Source organism: Chiloscyllium plagiosum, chromosome 27 (genome assembly GCF_004010195.1).
Source record: "Chiloscyllium plagiosum isolate BGI_BamShark_2017 chromosome 27, ASM401019v2, whole genome shotgun sequence".
NCBI lineage: Eukaryota > Metazoa > Chordata > Chondrichthyes > Orectolobiformes > Hemiscylliidae > Chiloscyllium > Chiloscyllium plagiosum.
This window is the reverse complement of record NC_057736.1, coordinates 1,705,273-1,720,082: the sequence shown is the minus strand read 5'-3', so window position 1 is coordinate 1,720,082 and position 14,810 is coordinate 1,705,273. Positions and strand designations below refer to the sequence as shown.

The following is a 14,810-nucleotide window of genomic DNA, read 5'->3' as shown; positions in this document are numbered from 1 at the left end:
ATAGCTCCTTGAAAGTGGAGTCGCAGGTAGATAGGATAGTGAAAGAGGCATTTGGTATGCTTTCCTTTATTGGTCAGAGTATTGAGTACAGGGGTTGAGAGGTCATGTTGCGGCTTTACAGGACATTGGTTTGGCCACAGTTGATATATTGTGTGCAATTCTGGTCTCCTTCCTATTGTTGAAAAATGTAGTGCTGGAAAAACACAGCAGGCCAGGCAGCATCCAAGGAGCAGGAGAATCGACATTTTGGGCATAAGCCCTTCAGGAATTCTTGAAGAAGGGTTTATGCCCGAAATGTCAATTCTCCTGCTCCTCGGATGCTGCCTGGCCTGCTGTGTTTTTCCAGCACCATATTTTTCAACTCAGGTACTCCAGCATCTGCAGTCCTCACTTTCTCCTTCCTATTGGAAAGATGTTGTGAAACTTGAAAGGGTTCAGAAAAGATTTACAAGGATATTGCCAGGGTTGGAGGATTTGAGCTATAGGGAGAGGCTGAACAGACTGGGGCTGTTTTACCTGGAGCATCGGAGGCTGAGGGGTGACCTTGTAGAGGTTTGCAAAATTATGAGGGGCATGGCTCGGGTAAATAGGCAAAGTCTTTTCCCTGGGATCGGGGAGTCCAGAACTAGAGGGCCTAGGTTTAAGATAAGATAGGAAAGATACAAAAGAGACCTACCGGGCAACTTATTCATACAGAGGGTGGCCGTGTATGGAATGAGCTGCCAGAGGATGTGGTGAAGATTGGTACAATTGCAACATTTAAGAGGCATCTGGATGAGTATAGGAACAGGAAGCGTTTGGAGGGATATGGGCCAGGTGCTGGCAGGTGGGACTAGATTGCATTAGGATATTTAGTCGGCATGGATGGGTTAGACCGAAGGGTCAGTTTCCAAGCTGTACATCTCTATGACTATGATTCTAAACAAATGCAAGAACAATTGGCAAGCCATTATTAAATTAGATTAGATTAGATTCCCTACAGTGTGAAAACAGGCCCTTTGGCCCAACAAGTCCACACCGACCCTCCAAAGAGCAACCGACCCAGACCCATTCCCCTACATTTACCCCTGACTAATGCACCTAACACTACAGGCCAATCACCTGACCTGCACATCTTTGGACTGTGGAAGGAAACCCATGCAGACACGGGGAGAATTTGCAAACTCCACACACAGTTGCCCGAGGCTGGAATCGAACCTGGGACCCTGGTGCTGTGAGGCAGCAGTGCTAACCACTGAGCCACCATGCTGCCCTGCCCCTGAACTACCCTGTCCCCTCTCTTAGCCCCATTGTTGAAGCAAGCCTTTGGCTTAGTGTTAGCATTCCCACCACTGAGCCAGAAGGCGTTGAGTTTGAACACCTACAACAACAATTTGTGTAGCTCCTCAAGTTTACCGGAACTTCCCAAGTCCACGTGTGATACAAAGCCACCTACGTAGAGGAGCATGGAGGAATCCTACTTGTTGTTTTGATTGTCATTGATCCCCTACTGGAGACACTCTGAGCAAGTGGAGATCGGATTGTTAGCAATAAACAAATCAAAGAAGTATGGAACAAAAACAGAAATTGCTGGAGAATCTCAGCAGGTTTGGCAGCATCTGTCGGGAGAGAAACAGGATTAACATTTCAAGTCCAGCGGCTCTTCATCAGAACTGAAAAGATGGTATTTATACTGATGATAGGGAATGGGCGGGGGAAGGGGGGTGGGGTGGGGAAAGGAGTGAGAGGAATAGATGCAGACAGTTTCCAGAGAGAGAAGCAGATAAAAGGATTGCTGATGACAAGCCAAGAGAGAGATAAATGCTGAATGGGTGCTAACAAGAAATGTGATTAATTGGAAATGCGTTAGATATGCTGGGAGCAGCCCATTACAGAACGAGACCTGGGGGTGTTGAGTGTGTAACAAACATGGAGGAAGGTGTCCATCCTCTGAAATTGTTCAACACAATGTTATGGATGGAATTAGTCAACTGCATTCAATTCTCATGCCGTCTCCTCTACATTGGTGAAACAAAATACAGATTGGGCAATCGCTTTGCGGAACATCTCCACTCTGTACGTTAAAAACTACCCCAAGCTTCCAGTTGCCTGCCACGTCATCATAACACCATGCTCCCCTGCTAACCGTTCTCTGTCTGAGCCACAGTGTTTTAACAAGGCTCAATACAAGCTGGAAGAACAGCATCTCATTTCCCAGATCTTACAGCCTTCAGGACCGACCCCTGAGTTTCAAATTTGTACAGATCAAAGATTATCAGGCAACATTGTTGAGAATACAACTAAAGTAGTTTGTGCTGTTCTGAAAGCTACACTACAGGATAAATAAGAATTATTTGAACAAGGTACAGAACAACTACTGGCTTATTAGGTAACTGGAGAATAAAATAAGAGGGTCGATTCAAAGTTCATGGGACTTTTCATTGGAAAGAAGAAGGCAAAAAGAAAATATTGTGTATTACTGTAGCTCAGAGGTGTAGAAGAGAAGTGAGGAATATTTGATTTGGTATTGAATAACTAAACTAGCAGACTTTTGAACGCAAATCATGAAGGATAGTTTCCGGTAAGGCATAGGAAAGCAAGACTTTACTGAGAAGCAGGCTGGATTTTGGTTTAGCATACCAATGGAGGTTGTAGCAGGAGCAGATTGAATAACTCCCTTGAAGAGCAACACATTGTCAGATAGAATCACTAGTACAGCAGGGAATTCCATTAGAAAGATTAATAATCTTTGCTGTGCTTCTGTCTAATGTGTTTATTTTCTTGTGAAGTTCTTCCATCAGCTCCTTATGGCCTGACACAGCTGTCCTCTGGAAAGAATGAAATGGTTATCAGTTGGAAGGAACCGAGATTTCCAATTGGACCAGAGATTTTAGGCTATTTCCTGGATTTCTGTGATGCGGTAGATGTTGAGTGGCATGAAGTTAATATTAAACCTATCAAAACAAAACTTTACAAGGTATGTTAGATATTATGAGGCTATAGGTATAACCTCAATTTATTTCATGTCCTTGTTTTGTCAAAATGAGATAAATAAACATGATGGCTGGGCATTTCTAACTAGTTTCTACACTTTTCCCAAGATAGTGATTTCAATAAAATGGATTAACATTAACAGCAATATTAAATGAGAAGTGAAATGTGATTGGTCCAGGGAAATGCACCAACTAAACATGCATTTAAACACTTGAATGCATGTGGTTTGTTCCTCATCAAGGAGTGAAACCCTTCCTTCAGCTTCGCAAAGGCCTCCTGTCGTATGATGCAGTGATAACCCACACCACGAAATGGGGAGTTTACTAAAAGAGATAAAGTTTCTAAACTCTGCTCAGAAACCTGGGGCCGGGGCAAAGCTAAGTTCAGACATTTTCAAACTAAGATGGACAGAGTGGTCACAAGGACTTCTGTAAAACAGATTGAGTGGGAAATACTGGGACAATCCTTCATTGTATGTTATCTGTATAGACCAGAATGATGAAAAGGGTAATGAATTGATGGAGGAATATGTAATGATGTAATAAAGATCAGCTCCATGATTCTTTACTTCTTTGCGTACCTAGTTAAAATTGAAGAGTAATGCTATCAACCTTAAAATTAAAAATGACTTCAGTTTGAACAGTCTTCATTCCAGAGTAATTGCCTGAATTTGTACCACAGAATAATGAACTCACCATTTGGATACAGAACTGACTCAAAGGTAGAAGACAGAGGATGGTGGTAGAGGGTTGTTTTTCAGACTGGTGGTCAGTGGAGTGCCACAAGGATCGGTGCTGGGTCCACTACTTTTCATCATTTATATAAATGATTTGGATGTGAGCATAAGAGGTATAGTTAGTAAGTTTGCAGATGACACCAAAATTGGAGGTGTAGTGGACAGCGAAGAGGGTTACCTCAGATTTCAACGGGATCTTGACCAGATGGGCCAATGGGCTGAGAAGTGGCAGATGGAGTTTAATTTAGATAAATGTGAGGTGTTGCATTTTGGGAAAGCAAATCTTAGCAGGACTTATACACTTAATGGCAAGGTCCTAGGGAGTGTTGTTGAACAAAGACCTTGGAGTGCAGGTTCATAGCTCCTTGAAAGTGGAGTTGCAGGTAGATAGGATAGGGAAGAAGGCGTTTGGTATGCTTTCCTTTATTGGTCGGAGTATTGAGTCCAGGAGTTGAGAGGTCATGTTGCGTCTATACAGGGCATTGGTTAGGCCACTGTTGGAATATGCGGGCAATTCCTGTTTAGATTGAGTTGGGATATCTGGTCAGCATGGACGGGTTGGTCTGAAGGGTTTGTTTCCATGCTGTACATCTCTGACTCGCTGACTCTATAACACTTGATAAAAACTGTTCTGGGGAAGGATCTCCAAAGCCAAAACATTTACTCTGATTTCTCTTCACAGATGCTGCCAGACCTGCTGAGATTATCAACAAAAATAGAAATTGTTGGAAAAGATCAGCATGTCTGGCAACATCTGTGAAGAGAAATCAGAGTAAATGTTTTGGGTCCGATGACCCTTAGTCAGAACTGATGGCAGCTAGGAAAATGTCAATTTATATGCAGAAGGTAGGCTGGTGGGTGTGGGGATATTTGGGAGTAAGCAATAGGTGAGGATAGAGCCCAAAGAGAGAGAGAAAAACAGTTGGACAGACAAAGGAGCGAATCAACTAGGCAAAAGTGAGGACTGCAGATGCTGGAAACCAGAGTTTAGATCAGAATGGTGCTGGAAAAGCACAGCAGGTCAGGCAGCATCCAAGGATCAGGAGAGTCGATGTTTCAGGCAAACGCCCTTCATCAGGAATAGAGAAGTTCGGTTCCAAACTGTGTTGGGTTGAATGTAGTCTGGAGTCCATGTGGGATCAGTTGATTACTGAGGCAGGCACTGAGAAATGTGGCTGTGGTACAAGTCTGTTTCAGTACATGGTTGAAGAGTTTCAGGGTAGAGAAGATGACCTGGGGGTTGCAGTGTGAGAGAGAGACTCACTGAGATTCTTGTAGAGAGAGGAGGAGAGCTTCTTCAAGGTAGGCATCCTTGCAAGAGACTTCGCAGTAAATTTAAAAGCAACTAGGCAAAAGTGAGGACTGCAGATGCCGGAAACCAGAGTTTAGGTCAGAGTGGCGCTGGAAAAGCACAGCAGGTCAGGCAGCATCCGAGGAGCAGGAAAATCGACGTTTCGGGCAAAAGTCCTTCATCAGGAATAGATGATGATGAAGGGCTTTTGTCTGAAATGTCGATTTTCCTGCTCCTCGGATGCTTCCTGACCTGCTGTGCTTTTCCAGCACCACTCTGATCTAAACCCCAGACAAAGGAATGGCTGAGTGGGTGAACAGCTGTTAATGGAGATTGTTAGTGACTGACAATAGGTAGTGTGTAATGGCAGATTATCTGATAGCAAGGCCTGGTGTATGTGGCAGGGGGCTAGGGATATGGGGAGTTCAGGCCCTAAAATTATTGAACTTGATATTGAGCACTGCAGCATGCCTGTGAGATTAACATTTGATATTCTCTCCTCTGAAGATCCAAAACTTAACAGAAGGTTCATTTTATCAATTCCGTGCCTTTGCAATGAACTGGGCTGGTGTTGGGCAACCATCTGAAGCCAGTGACCAATTTAAATGTGAAGAGTGGACTATGCCAGAGCCTGGTGAGTTGCTGTCTCTCTTTTTAAGCTAAACTTCAAAAAATAGAATGCTGATGCAATAAGTAGCCCAGAAAGCTCTGCCCCATATTGTACTCACCACCCTGTCAGCTGGTCTTCGATAGTTACAGCATCAGAAGCAATGAACAAGTTCAGATCATTAATTAGCATTGATATTAATCCTGCATTGATTCATACACTTCACAAAGAAGTGAGTGAAGATAAGAAAAATAATGTAAGATTATTTCAGCAGTATTTTAATACTATTTCAATAATCCTTAATTATTTAAGGAGGCTGTTCCAAGAAAGTTCACTTGGATGGTCCCATTGTGGGAGGTTTGACTTGTGAGCTAAGGTTAAACAGGTTGGGATTCTACTCACTTGAGTTTAGAAGGATGAGAGGTGATCCCATTGAAACATGCAGGATTCTGAAAGGGGCTTAACAGGGTAAATGGTGAGAGGAGGTTTCCCCTCCTGGGAGAGCTTAGAACTGGGGATACAGTCTCAGAATGAAGGGGCACCAGTTTAAGACTGAGATGAGGAGGAATTTCTTCTCTCAGAGGACCATGAGTCTTTGGAATTCCTTTCCAAAGAGAGCTGTGAGGGCAGAGACCTTGTGTATATTTAAAGCCATTATAGATAGATTCATGTTGAGTAGGGCAATGAAGAGTTATGAGGAAAGTCAGAAAAGTGAAACTGAGAAATGTTGGATGAACTATGATCCTATCAAGACTCCAATTCCTATTACTTATGGTTTTATTGTTTTATCACTTCATACTTTATCCTAAGTGCAATCTAATTAGACATGTACTCACTTTTCCCTTTAGTGCTCCCTAATGCATGTTGAAGTCTAGAATAGACCGTGACGAAAGCTAATGGCATGCCCTCCTTCAAGCGACAGGATTTAAGTATCCGAGTAAGAAAGTCCAATTGCAGTTATACAGGGCCTTGGTGATGCCACACCTTGGGTATTGTGTGCAGTTTTGGTCTCCCAGTCTGAGGAAGGACATTCCTGCTATTGACGGAGCCCAGCGGAGGTTCACCAGACTGATTCCTGGGATGGCAGGACTGACATATGAGGAAAGATTGGATCGACTGGGCTTATACTCACTGGAATTTGGAAGAATGAGGGGGAGATCTCGCAGAAACATATAAAATTCTGATGGAACTGGTCAGGCTAGATATGGGAATAATGTTCCCAATGTTGGAGAAGTCCAGAACTTGGAGTCACTCGGAGTCTGAGAATAAGGGGTAAGCCATTCAGGATTGAGATGAGGAAAAATTTCTTCACTCAGAGTTGTGAACCTGTGGAATTCTCTCCAGCGGGAAGCTGATGGGACCAGTTCATTAGATACGTTCAAGAGGGACCTGGATGTGGCCCTTGTGGTTAAAGGAATCAAGGAGTATGGGGAGAGGGTGGGGATGGAATTCTGAGATTGCATGATCAACCATGATTGTATTAAATGGTAATGCAGGCTTGAAGGGCCAAATGGCCTATTCCTGTACCTGTTTCCTATGTTTCTACATTTCTATATCCAGCACTGTTACATGTGAGACCCTTGGTTAAATTTACATGAATGATATAAAATGAATGTGGTTTATCAAAGTGGAAGCCCCTCTTCTTCTTGCCCGAGTTGCACATGCCATCCTGTTTGTGATTGTTAAATTGCTTTTGAAAGTTCAAAGTGAGTTTGCAGCTTGTTTCCACAGGGCCACCTTTCGATGTGGTATTTGCTGAAGTACGCAGCTCCTCGCTTGTGCTTCTGTGGCAGCCTCCAGTATACACAGGGGCAGGCCCTGTCACTGGCTACATTGTGCAGATGTGTGAAGCTGATTCAGAAGAGTGGAAAACCTTAAATAAAGAGCCAACGCCGAAAACACACATGAGGGTTGGTAAATGATCTTCTGAGTCTGTTCCTTATTAAACAGAGGGACTTGTCAGCGCCACAGTGTTACTCCAGCAATGTGAATGAGATGAATCTGGTGCCATTTTCTGTTCAAGAGACTCCATGACATTCACAGGATTTTAACCTCAGCAATTCCATGGGATGTTAAGATGTCAGTCTCATCAACCCCATCAGTGTGGTGAAAAGAGAAGGTCAGGTGATTTTCCCTGTGGTAGAATAGAGAGACTCGGATAACACTTGGAATATTGTGTTCAGTTCTGGTTACCTCATTACAGAAAGGATGTGGAAGCTTTACGCAGGGTACAGAGGAGATTTACCAGGATGCCGCCTGGACTGGAGAGCAAGTCTTATGAAGAAAGGTTGGGGGAGCTAGAGCTTTTCTCATTGGAGTGAAGAAGGGTGAGAGCAACTTGATAGAAGTGTACAAGATGATGAGAGGCATAGATAGAGTGGATAGCCAAAGAGCTTTTCCCAGGGTGGATATGGCTATCATGAGGGGGCATAATTTTCAAGTAATTGGAGAAAGGGTTAGGGGAGATATCAGAGCTAGGCTCTTTACACAGAGTGCTGGGTGTGTGGAATGCACTGCCAGCGGTGGGAGTAGAGTCAGAGACATTAGGGACATTTATGTGACTCTTGGATAAGCACACCTTGGATAAGCACTAACCTACACACCTTTCATTGTACTATCTTCCGTCTGATCTTAGAGGAGGATAAAAGGCCAGCACAACATCAAGGGCCAAAGGTGCCTGTACTGTGCTGTACTGTTCTATGTTCTAACTCATTCTCAGAACGGTGTCTCACACACTGTTGCACGTACTGTCACACGCAATGTTAACTGTTGGTTGAATGCCAAAGCAGAGACTGAGGAACAGGAAGTCTTCTGTTAATAAGTTTCACTAACATTAATGCAACATAAATCAGTGTTTTTGAAAAATGTTGATGAGAAAAATTAACTGCCCTCTTACTCAGGAAAAGATTATGGTGCACAGCTATGCAGGAAAGGAATAATAAATATGTAAAGTCGGGGGAGGAATGGAAGCCCCAAAGTATTCAGGACTCATATAACTTGTCCGATTTGTAAGGACAATAAATTGAGTCAATTTGGGGACGCTGTTTCTGTTGGCTGATGAGTCTAGGTCCAGGAGGCAGAATTCAGGTGTGAGACCCAGATCGGGAGTAAAGTTAGGAGACATTTCTTCTCAGAAAGGGAAGTGAATGTTTGGAATTTTCTTTCACAAATGACCATTGATGTTTGATCAATAGTTTAATTTAAATCTGAGACTGATCATTTTCTTACTGTCTGGTGGTATTAAGGGACATTGGGCAGAGCTGGTAAAGGGAGTTTGGTCGCTCATCTATGGGATTCATGTTGAATGGTGATGCAATAAGTTTAAGTAGATCAATGTCTCCTGGCCTGCCTGGGTTGCTTTAAGATTATACAAGATGACATCACAAAGCTTCTAACTCACCATTTCAGGATTGTGACCAACTTTTTATATCTGTTAATTTTTCACGTGAACAGGTTCCTTGTGACTTTGGTGAGCATTTTAAAGAGTATCCCACCTTCCCAACGTCAGCCTGGTCTCCTGCTGCTAATTAGGATTCATTCACTTTCACTGAATCGAATCTGCTGCTTTTGGCAGCATTTCAGACAACGGAGAGAATTTGACTATAGTGGAGAGTTGGCTAAGAAGGTCACTGTTTCACTTCCAGAGGAGTGGAACAGGCAAACAGCTTGGAGTAACATCTGATTTGACTGTATGCAGTCTGTGCCCTGGTCACTGAGTATGTTAAGGAGGAAATTAGCCAGGAGGGAAACCTGAGGGAGAATATGATCTACTTACGAGACATAATCCTCATCCACAAGCCTCCAGTCTAAGCAAGGACTGACAGGTCTAGATGCAATTACAGCATAAAAAAGAAAAGACTAATTTACTGCATTTCCAGTTTTAAAGTCTAATATTATTTCTTTGCAAGTGTGCACTTGAGCTTAGTAGTAAAGATAAATATGACAGCTGCTTTGGAATTTGGAATACTCAGTTCTAAGACCTTCAGAGCAGGTTTTTCTGCATGCTGAGATTTTATATGTCACTGTCAAGTACTCTGCTTCATTTTAGCTTTGGGGCTGATTACTTCTGTGTCAGTTATTCTGTCATAAATTTTCACAAAAAAAAACAATTCTTCTGATTGTGCTGGGATTGCAGCAATATCACAAATGAAATATGTTTTGCAATCCCTTTTTAAATATATTTTAAACCTCGTTTCCAGCTGATTTTGCAGCAGCTGTCCAGTGACTGAGCTTTGATATGGGCAGTTGGTTAGCTCAGTTAACTGGGCAGCTGCTTTGTGATGCTGCCTGACACCAGTGTAGGCTAACTTCCAGCCCTACCTGAGGGTCCCACATTCTCAATGTTAGCCCTTGTCTGAGGAGTGCTGGCTCACAGGTTGAACTTAAAACTGGTCATTTTTCTCTCTCTAATGAACGAACAGTACCATAGGACTTTGCAGACTTGTATAGGGGGGAGTATGATAGACCTCCCAGGAACCCTGGATCTGTGCAGAAAGGATAATGTAGGTCACTCCAAGGAAGTGAGCCTTCAAACCTTTTCCATATTTCAATTCAACCAAAGCAGTTCTGACACCTATCCTACTTTGCCCACACCCTTAACTTGATCAACAAAAACTACCAGCCACAAATTTTAAAATTAATAATCAGATCTCACAATGATTGCCAAAGCCAGAAGTGAGTTACAAACTTGTACCCTCTTTGTGTGTTTCCTAATTTCACCTCTGACTGTTCTGGCTGAAAATTGGAGATGATGACCTAGAGTCCAAGACTCCTCAGCAGTTGAAATAGTTTTCCCCAATCCACCAGTGGATGTAAAGTGCAATTTATGTGACCCACATGTTTGTATTCGATTTTATCAGATTTCTGACTTGGAAGAAGGCCAAACCTACACCTTCCGTGTGTTGGCATTAAATTCAGCTGGAATTGGATTACCCTCATTGCCATCTGACCCTGTTCTTACAGAAACTAGACCAGGTACAGTGTCTTTCTGAATATCCAGAGAAACTAATTACTGTTGAAGCTTGTTCTGTTAACCAAGATGCAAAGCTGTTGATTTCTCCAACATTGGTTGTTGTGCCTTTGGCTGCTGGCTCTGAAACTGCTTTCCTAAATTTCACTGACTCTCTGTTTCACTTTCCTCCTTTAAGATGCTCCTTGAGACCTGTCTCTTTGATCAAGTTTCCAGTCGCCTCCTGTGATGTATTCTACATGACTTAGTGTCATATAATGCTCCAATGAAATGCTTTAGGACATTTTATTACATTAATAGTTTTATATAAATATAAGTTGTTGTTGCTAAACTGAGGCCTTGCCTGCCCTTTTAAGTGAATATAATTGATCCAATGGTGCTGTTGTAAAAAGCCCTGTGGAGTTCTTCCTTGTGTCATAGAGCTACAATGTCATAGATTCATACAGCATGGAAACAGACCCTTTGTTGCAACTAGTCCACGTCGACTATGTTCCCAAACTAAATTAGTCCCACTTCCCTGTACTTGGCCAATGTCCCTACAAATCTTCCCTCTTCATGTACTTGTCCAAAAGTCTTTTAAACTATGTAATTGTGCCTGTATCCACCATGTTCTCTGGCAGTTTATTCCATGCTGTGGAAAAACATTGTCTCTCAGGTCCTTTTCAAATCTTTTTCCTCTCACCTTAAAAATGTGCCTCCTAGTTTTGAACTCTCTTACCGTAGAGAAAAGACCTTTGCTGTTCACCCTATCTATGCTCCTCACGATTTTATAAACTTTTACAAGGTCACCCCTCAATCACCTATGCTCCAGTGAACAAAGTCCCAGCCTATCCAGCCTGTTTTTAATAACTCAAACCTGGCAACATCCTGGCAAATCTTTTCTGAACCTTCTTGAGTTTAATTATATTAATCCCTCAATCAACACCACAACATCGGATTATCTTGACATTATCACCATATGGGATGGGATCTTGATATACACAAATTGGTTATTGCACTTCCTACATTATGACAGTGAATACACTTCAAAAGTACATCATTAGCTGTAAAGTGCTACTTGATGTCCTGTAGCAAGGTACTACGCAAATGCAAACTTTTCTTTCAATTGGGATTACTCTCCTAAAGTTTTCAGGAAAACTATCATGAGAATTTTAGCATTTATTCATTTGGAATAAAAACAATTGGTATTCTGAGCCACATAATTGAAAGATTGTTGCAACCCTGTGTAGCCAGCTTGTTACTGGAACAAGGCTAGTATTAATCCACATATTTACAAGAATAACACGCCAGGCTAAATTGTAAGTCACCATGTAATACACTTTTATTTGCTATTGATGAAATTTAATAAATGAATCAGTGGAACTTGTGTATAAACATGAAATGAGGCAGATCTGTTAACTTCCACAGGCACCACAGAGATTGATGTCGGTGTCGATGAAGATGGGAATATTTTCCTGGCTTTGCAGACCCCTGAGGCTGTTGATACATCAAAGTTTATTTGGTGCAAGGATTATGAAGAAATATCAAGCCCTGAGAGAGTGCTGATTGAAACAACTGGAGACACGTAAGAATCTGGAACATTCTGGAATTTCAGTCTCAAAACGAGCAACAAGATAGATCCCGATTTGCAATGCAGCAATTACATGGCTCTCATTATTACCACAGCCTTGACCTCAGATCACCCGGTGGGGGATGGATACTTGAATGGGTGATAAATTATGTCTGCTCTATTCTCAATCCAGGATTAGAAAATTTTACTAAAAAATGCTAATGATGATAATTCTCACATTTTGGCAAACTGAAAAGGAAATCTTAAGTTCCAATAGTTTTATTTTCCACTTTGTAATCACCTCCTCCTTTAATTATCCATTTTCAACTTCCTCATGTTTGCAGCATTCATGTTAAAGTGTGAACATTCCTTTTGGTTTAAAATAATTTTTTGCACAAGAAAAGAAAACAAAATGATGAGAAAAGAAAAATGGGGATTAAGTTTTGAAATTATTTCCCAGCGTTGTCTGGATCACTGGGTAATGGTCCCTATACTCAGAGAATAAAAACGTTTGTTAGAAGTGTCTAAGTCCCATTCATTTACTGTCCCAATGAGAAGAAATTCAAAGGGAAAACTTGGTTTAAATCTCGCACTTAAAAGAGAAAATTGTCTTAACAGACTGCCTTACAGTGATGGTGAGAAATGTGAACTGAAATCTCTTTTTCTAGATCTAAACTGATCTTGATTGATCCTTCAGAAGAGGATTTGGGTATTTACTCTGTCATTGTAACCGGAACTGATGGAGTTTCATCGAGTCATACTCTAACAGATGAAGGTAAACTATTATCTCCAATCTTATGAAAAACAAGCTAACCTACCTTAATATTTTTAGGTGTAAGGATTTAAAACTTTTTTTTGCAGAGTTGCAGAATCTAAAGAAACTGAGCCATCAAAAAAGAAACCCGTGTAAGTTTTTCTTCTGTTGTTATAAGGTTTCTCTTATGTTGTTGAAAATTGTAAGTAATATCATCATTCCTGTAATGTGCTGCTGTTTGAGGGTTACTCATCATCATTTATACAACAATAGTACTAAAAGGTAAGATCAGCACAGGCATTGAACCTGCGCAATTGGCTTCATTAGGCACCACACTCCAGCCGTCCATCTAACCTCCTTGGCATTAGAGTTCTTAAAGCTTGACCTACACTGAAGCTCCAATGCAGGACAGAAGGAGTGCTACATTGTTAGAATTGTTGAATAAGGTGTAAAACTGCCCTCTCAGGTGGACCCCATAAAGGACCTCATGGCAATATCTTAAAGATGAGCCTCCTTCCCTATTCACCCCTTTAACACATTCACCTCTTTCCCTAATTCACACATTGTTAGAATTGTTGAATAAGGTGTAAAACTGCCCTCTCAGGTGGACCCCATAAAGGACCTCATGGCAATATCTTAAAGATGAGCCTGGGAGTTTGCCCCTGTGTCTGGACAAGTGTCCACCCCTCAGTCAACATCAGAATGTTCATGTCTGACCTGTCCAGCACACCCAGGTCTCATGTGCTCCAGAATCAGTCCCAATGACCCAAGGGTCTGAAATCTTCCCTCTAGCCATTGGAAGTAATCTGGAGAATACTATTTTTGAGGTCCAGCTTACTAATTTTCTACCTAATTCTCAATCTTCTGACTGCAGAACCTCAGCCCTATTTCACAACCACTGACAGTTCATCCTCTGCCTTCAGGACACTCCACAGTCGCTCAGTGACATGTTTGACTTGGCATCAGGGAACCAATACACTAGCCTAGAGTCATGTCTGCAGCTGCAGGCCCACTAATCTATTTCCCTAACGATTGAAACTTTTATCGCAATGACTCTTCCAGATTTCTTTGTAGCTCCTTGTGCAGCTGAACATCCCATGGAGTCATGCCCTTCCCTAATTAACCATCCCTCTCCTCAGTGTTCTGAACTGATTATTGTTTGGAGAGTCCATGCACTCAGTATCTTCTGTACCATTTGCCTGATCTTTCTCAACTGTCTGGTATTCAGCTGTCTCTCACTTCCTGTACTCTCTTAAGTTACACAGTCACCTCCATAACCATCCACATAGCTCTCAGCTTCCCAATGCCCTTCATAGGGTCAACCACTGCTCACCGTTTTAACACTGGACCTCAGGTTGCTGATTTCCAATTGGCTATCCAGGGGTCGGAAAGCATCCTGGAGTTCCCACATTGCACAGATGTGAGTTCTTGGGACTGGAGCTACCCTGTCCTTCCTTTGTGTATCAGTTGACCTTGATAATTATCCTGAAAAAGTGCTTTCTCCATGGGAATGCTTCCACCGATCAGAGAACACTTGCCAACATATCAACACTCTCTTTGATACGGTATAAAAAGTTTCCCAACTTTACTTTGGCACTTCTTGCAAATTGTCCTGTTTAGTACAACACAGAATGCTTCAGTTAAATGTGTCTTTGTTCAGCAATACAGCTGAAGTAATGTAACAGAGACCTGCTCTTTCTAGTTTAGGGACAAAGGAAGCAAAACTCATCAATTGCTGGAGATTGATAAACTGGTAGAAGACGAAGCATACCTTCCACCCATTCACCTCTTTCCCTGTTCACCCCTTTAACACATTCACCTCTTTCCCTATTCACCTCTTTGACACATTCACCTCCTTCCCTAATTCACCCCTTTAACACATTCACCTCCTTCCCTAATTCACCCCTTTAACACATTCACCTCTTTCCCTA

The 14,810-nt window shown here is 42.1% G+C and overlaps 1 protein-coding gene across 4 annotated transcripts in view; it reads left to right on the top strand.

The window, feature by feature from the left end:
- myom3 (myomesin 3) overlaps positions 1-14,810 on the top strand; it is a 108,450-nt gene that overhangs the window by 57,380 nt on the left and 36,260 nt on the right. For all 4 annotated transcript variants that reach the window (XM_043717220.1, XM_043717219.1, XM_043717218.1 and 1 more), the window contains 7 exons: positions 2,769-2,956; positions 5,508-5,634; positions 7,339-7,517; positions 10,467-10,581; positions 11,984-12,140; positions 12,794-12,900; positions 12,987-13,031. In XM_043717220.1, the coding sequence (XP_043573155.1) occupies positions 2,769-2,956; positions 5,508-5,634; positions 7,339-7,517; positions 10,467-10,581; positions 11,984-12,140; positions 12,794-12,900; positions 12,987-13,031 (918 nt within the window). The remainder of the gene's footprint in view (positions 1-2,768; positions 2,957-5,507; positions 5,635-7,338; positions 7,518-10,466; positions 10,582-11,983; positions 12,141-12,793; positions 12,901-12,986; positions 13,032-14,810) is intronic.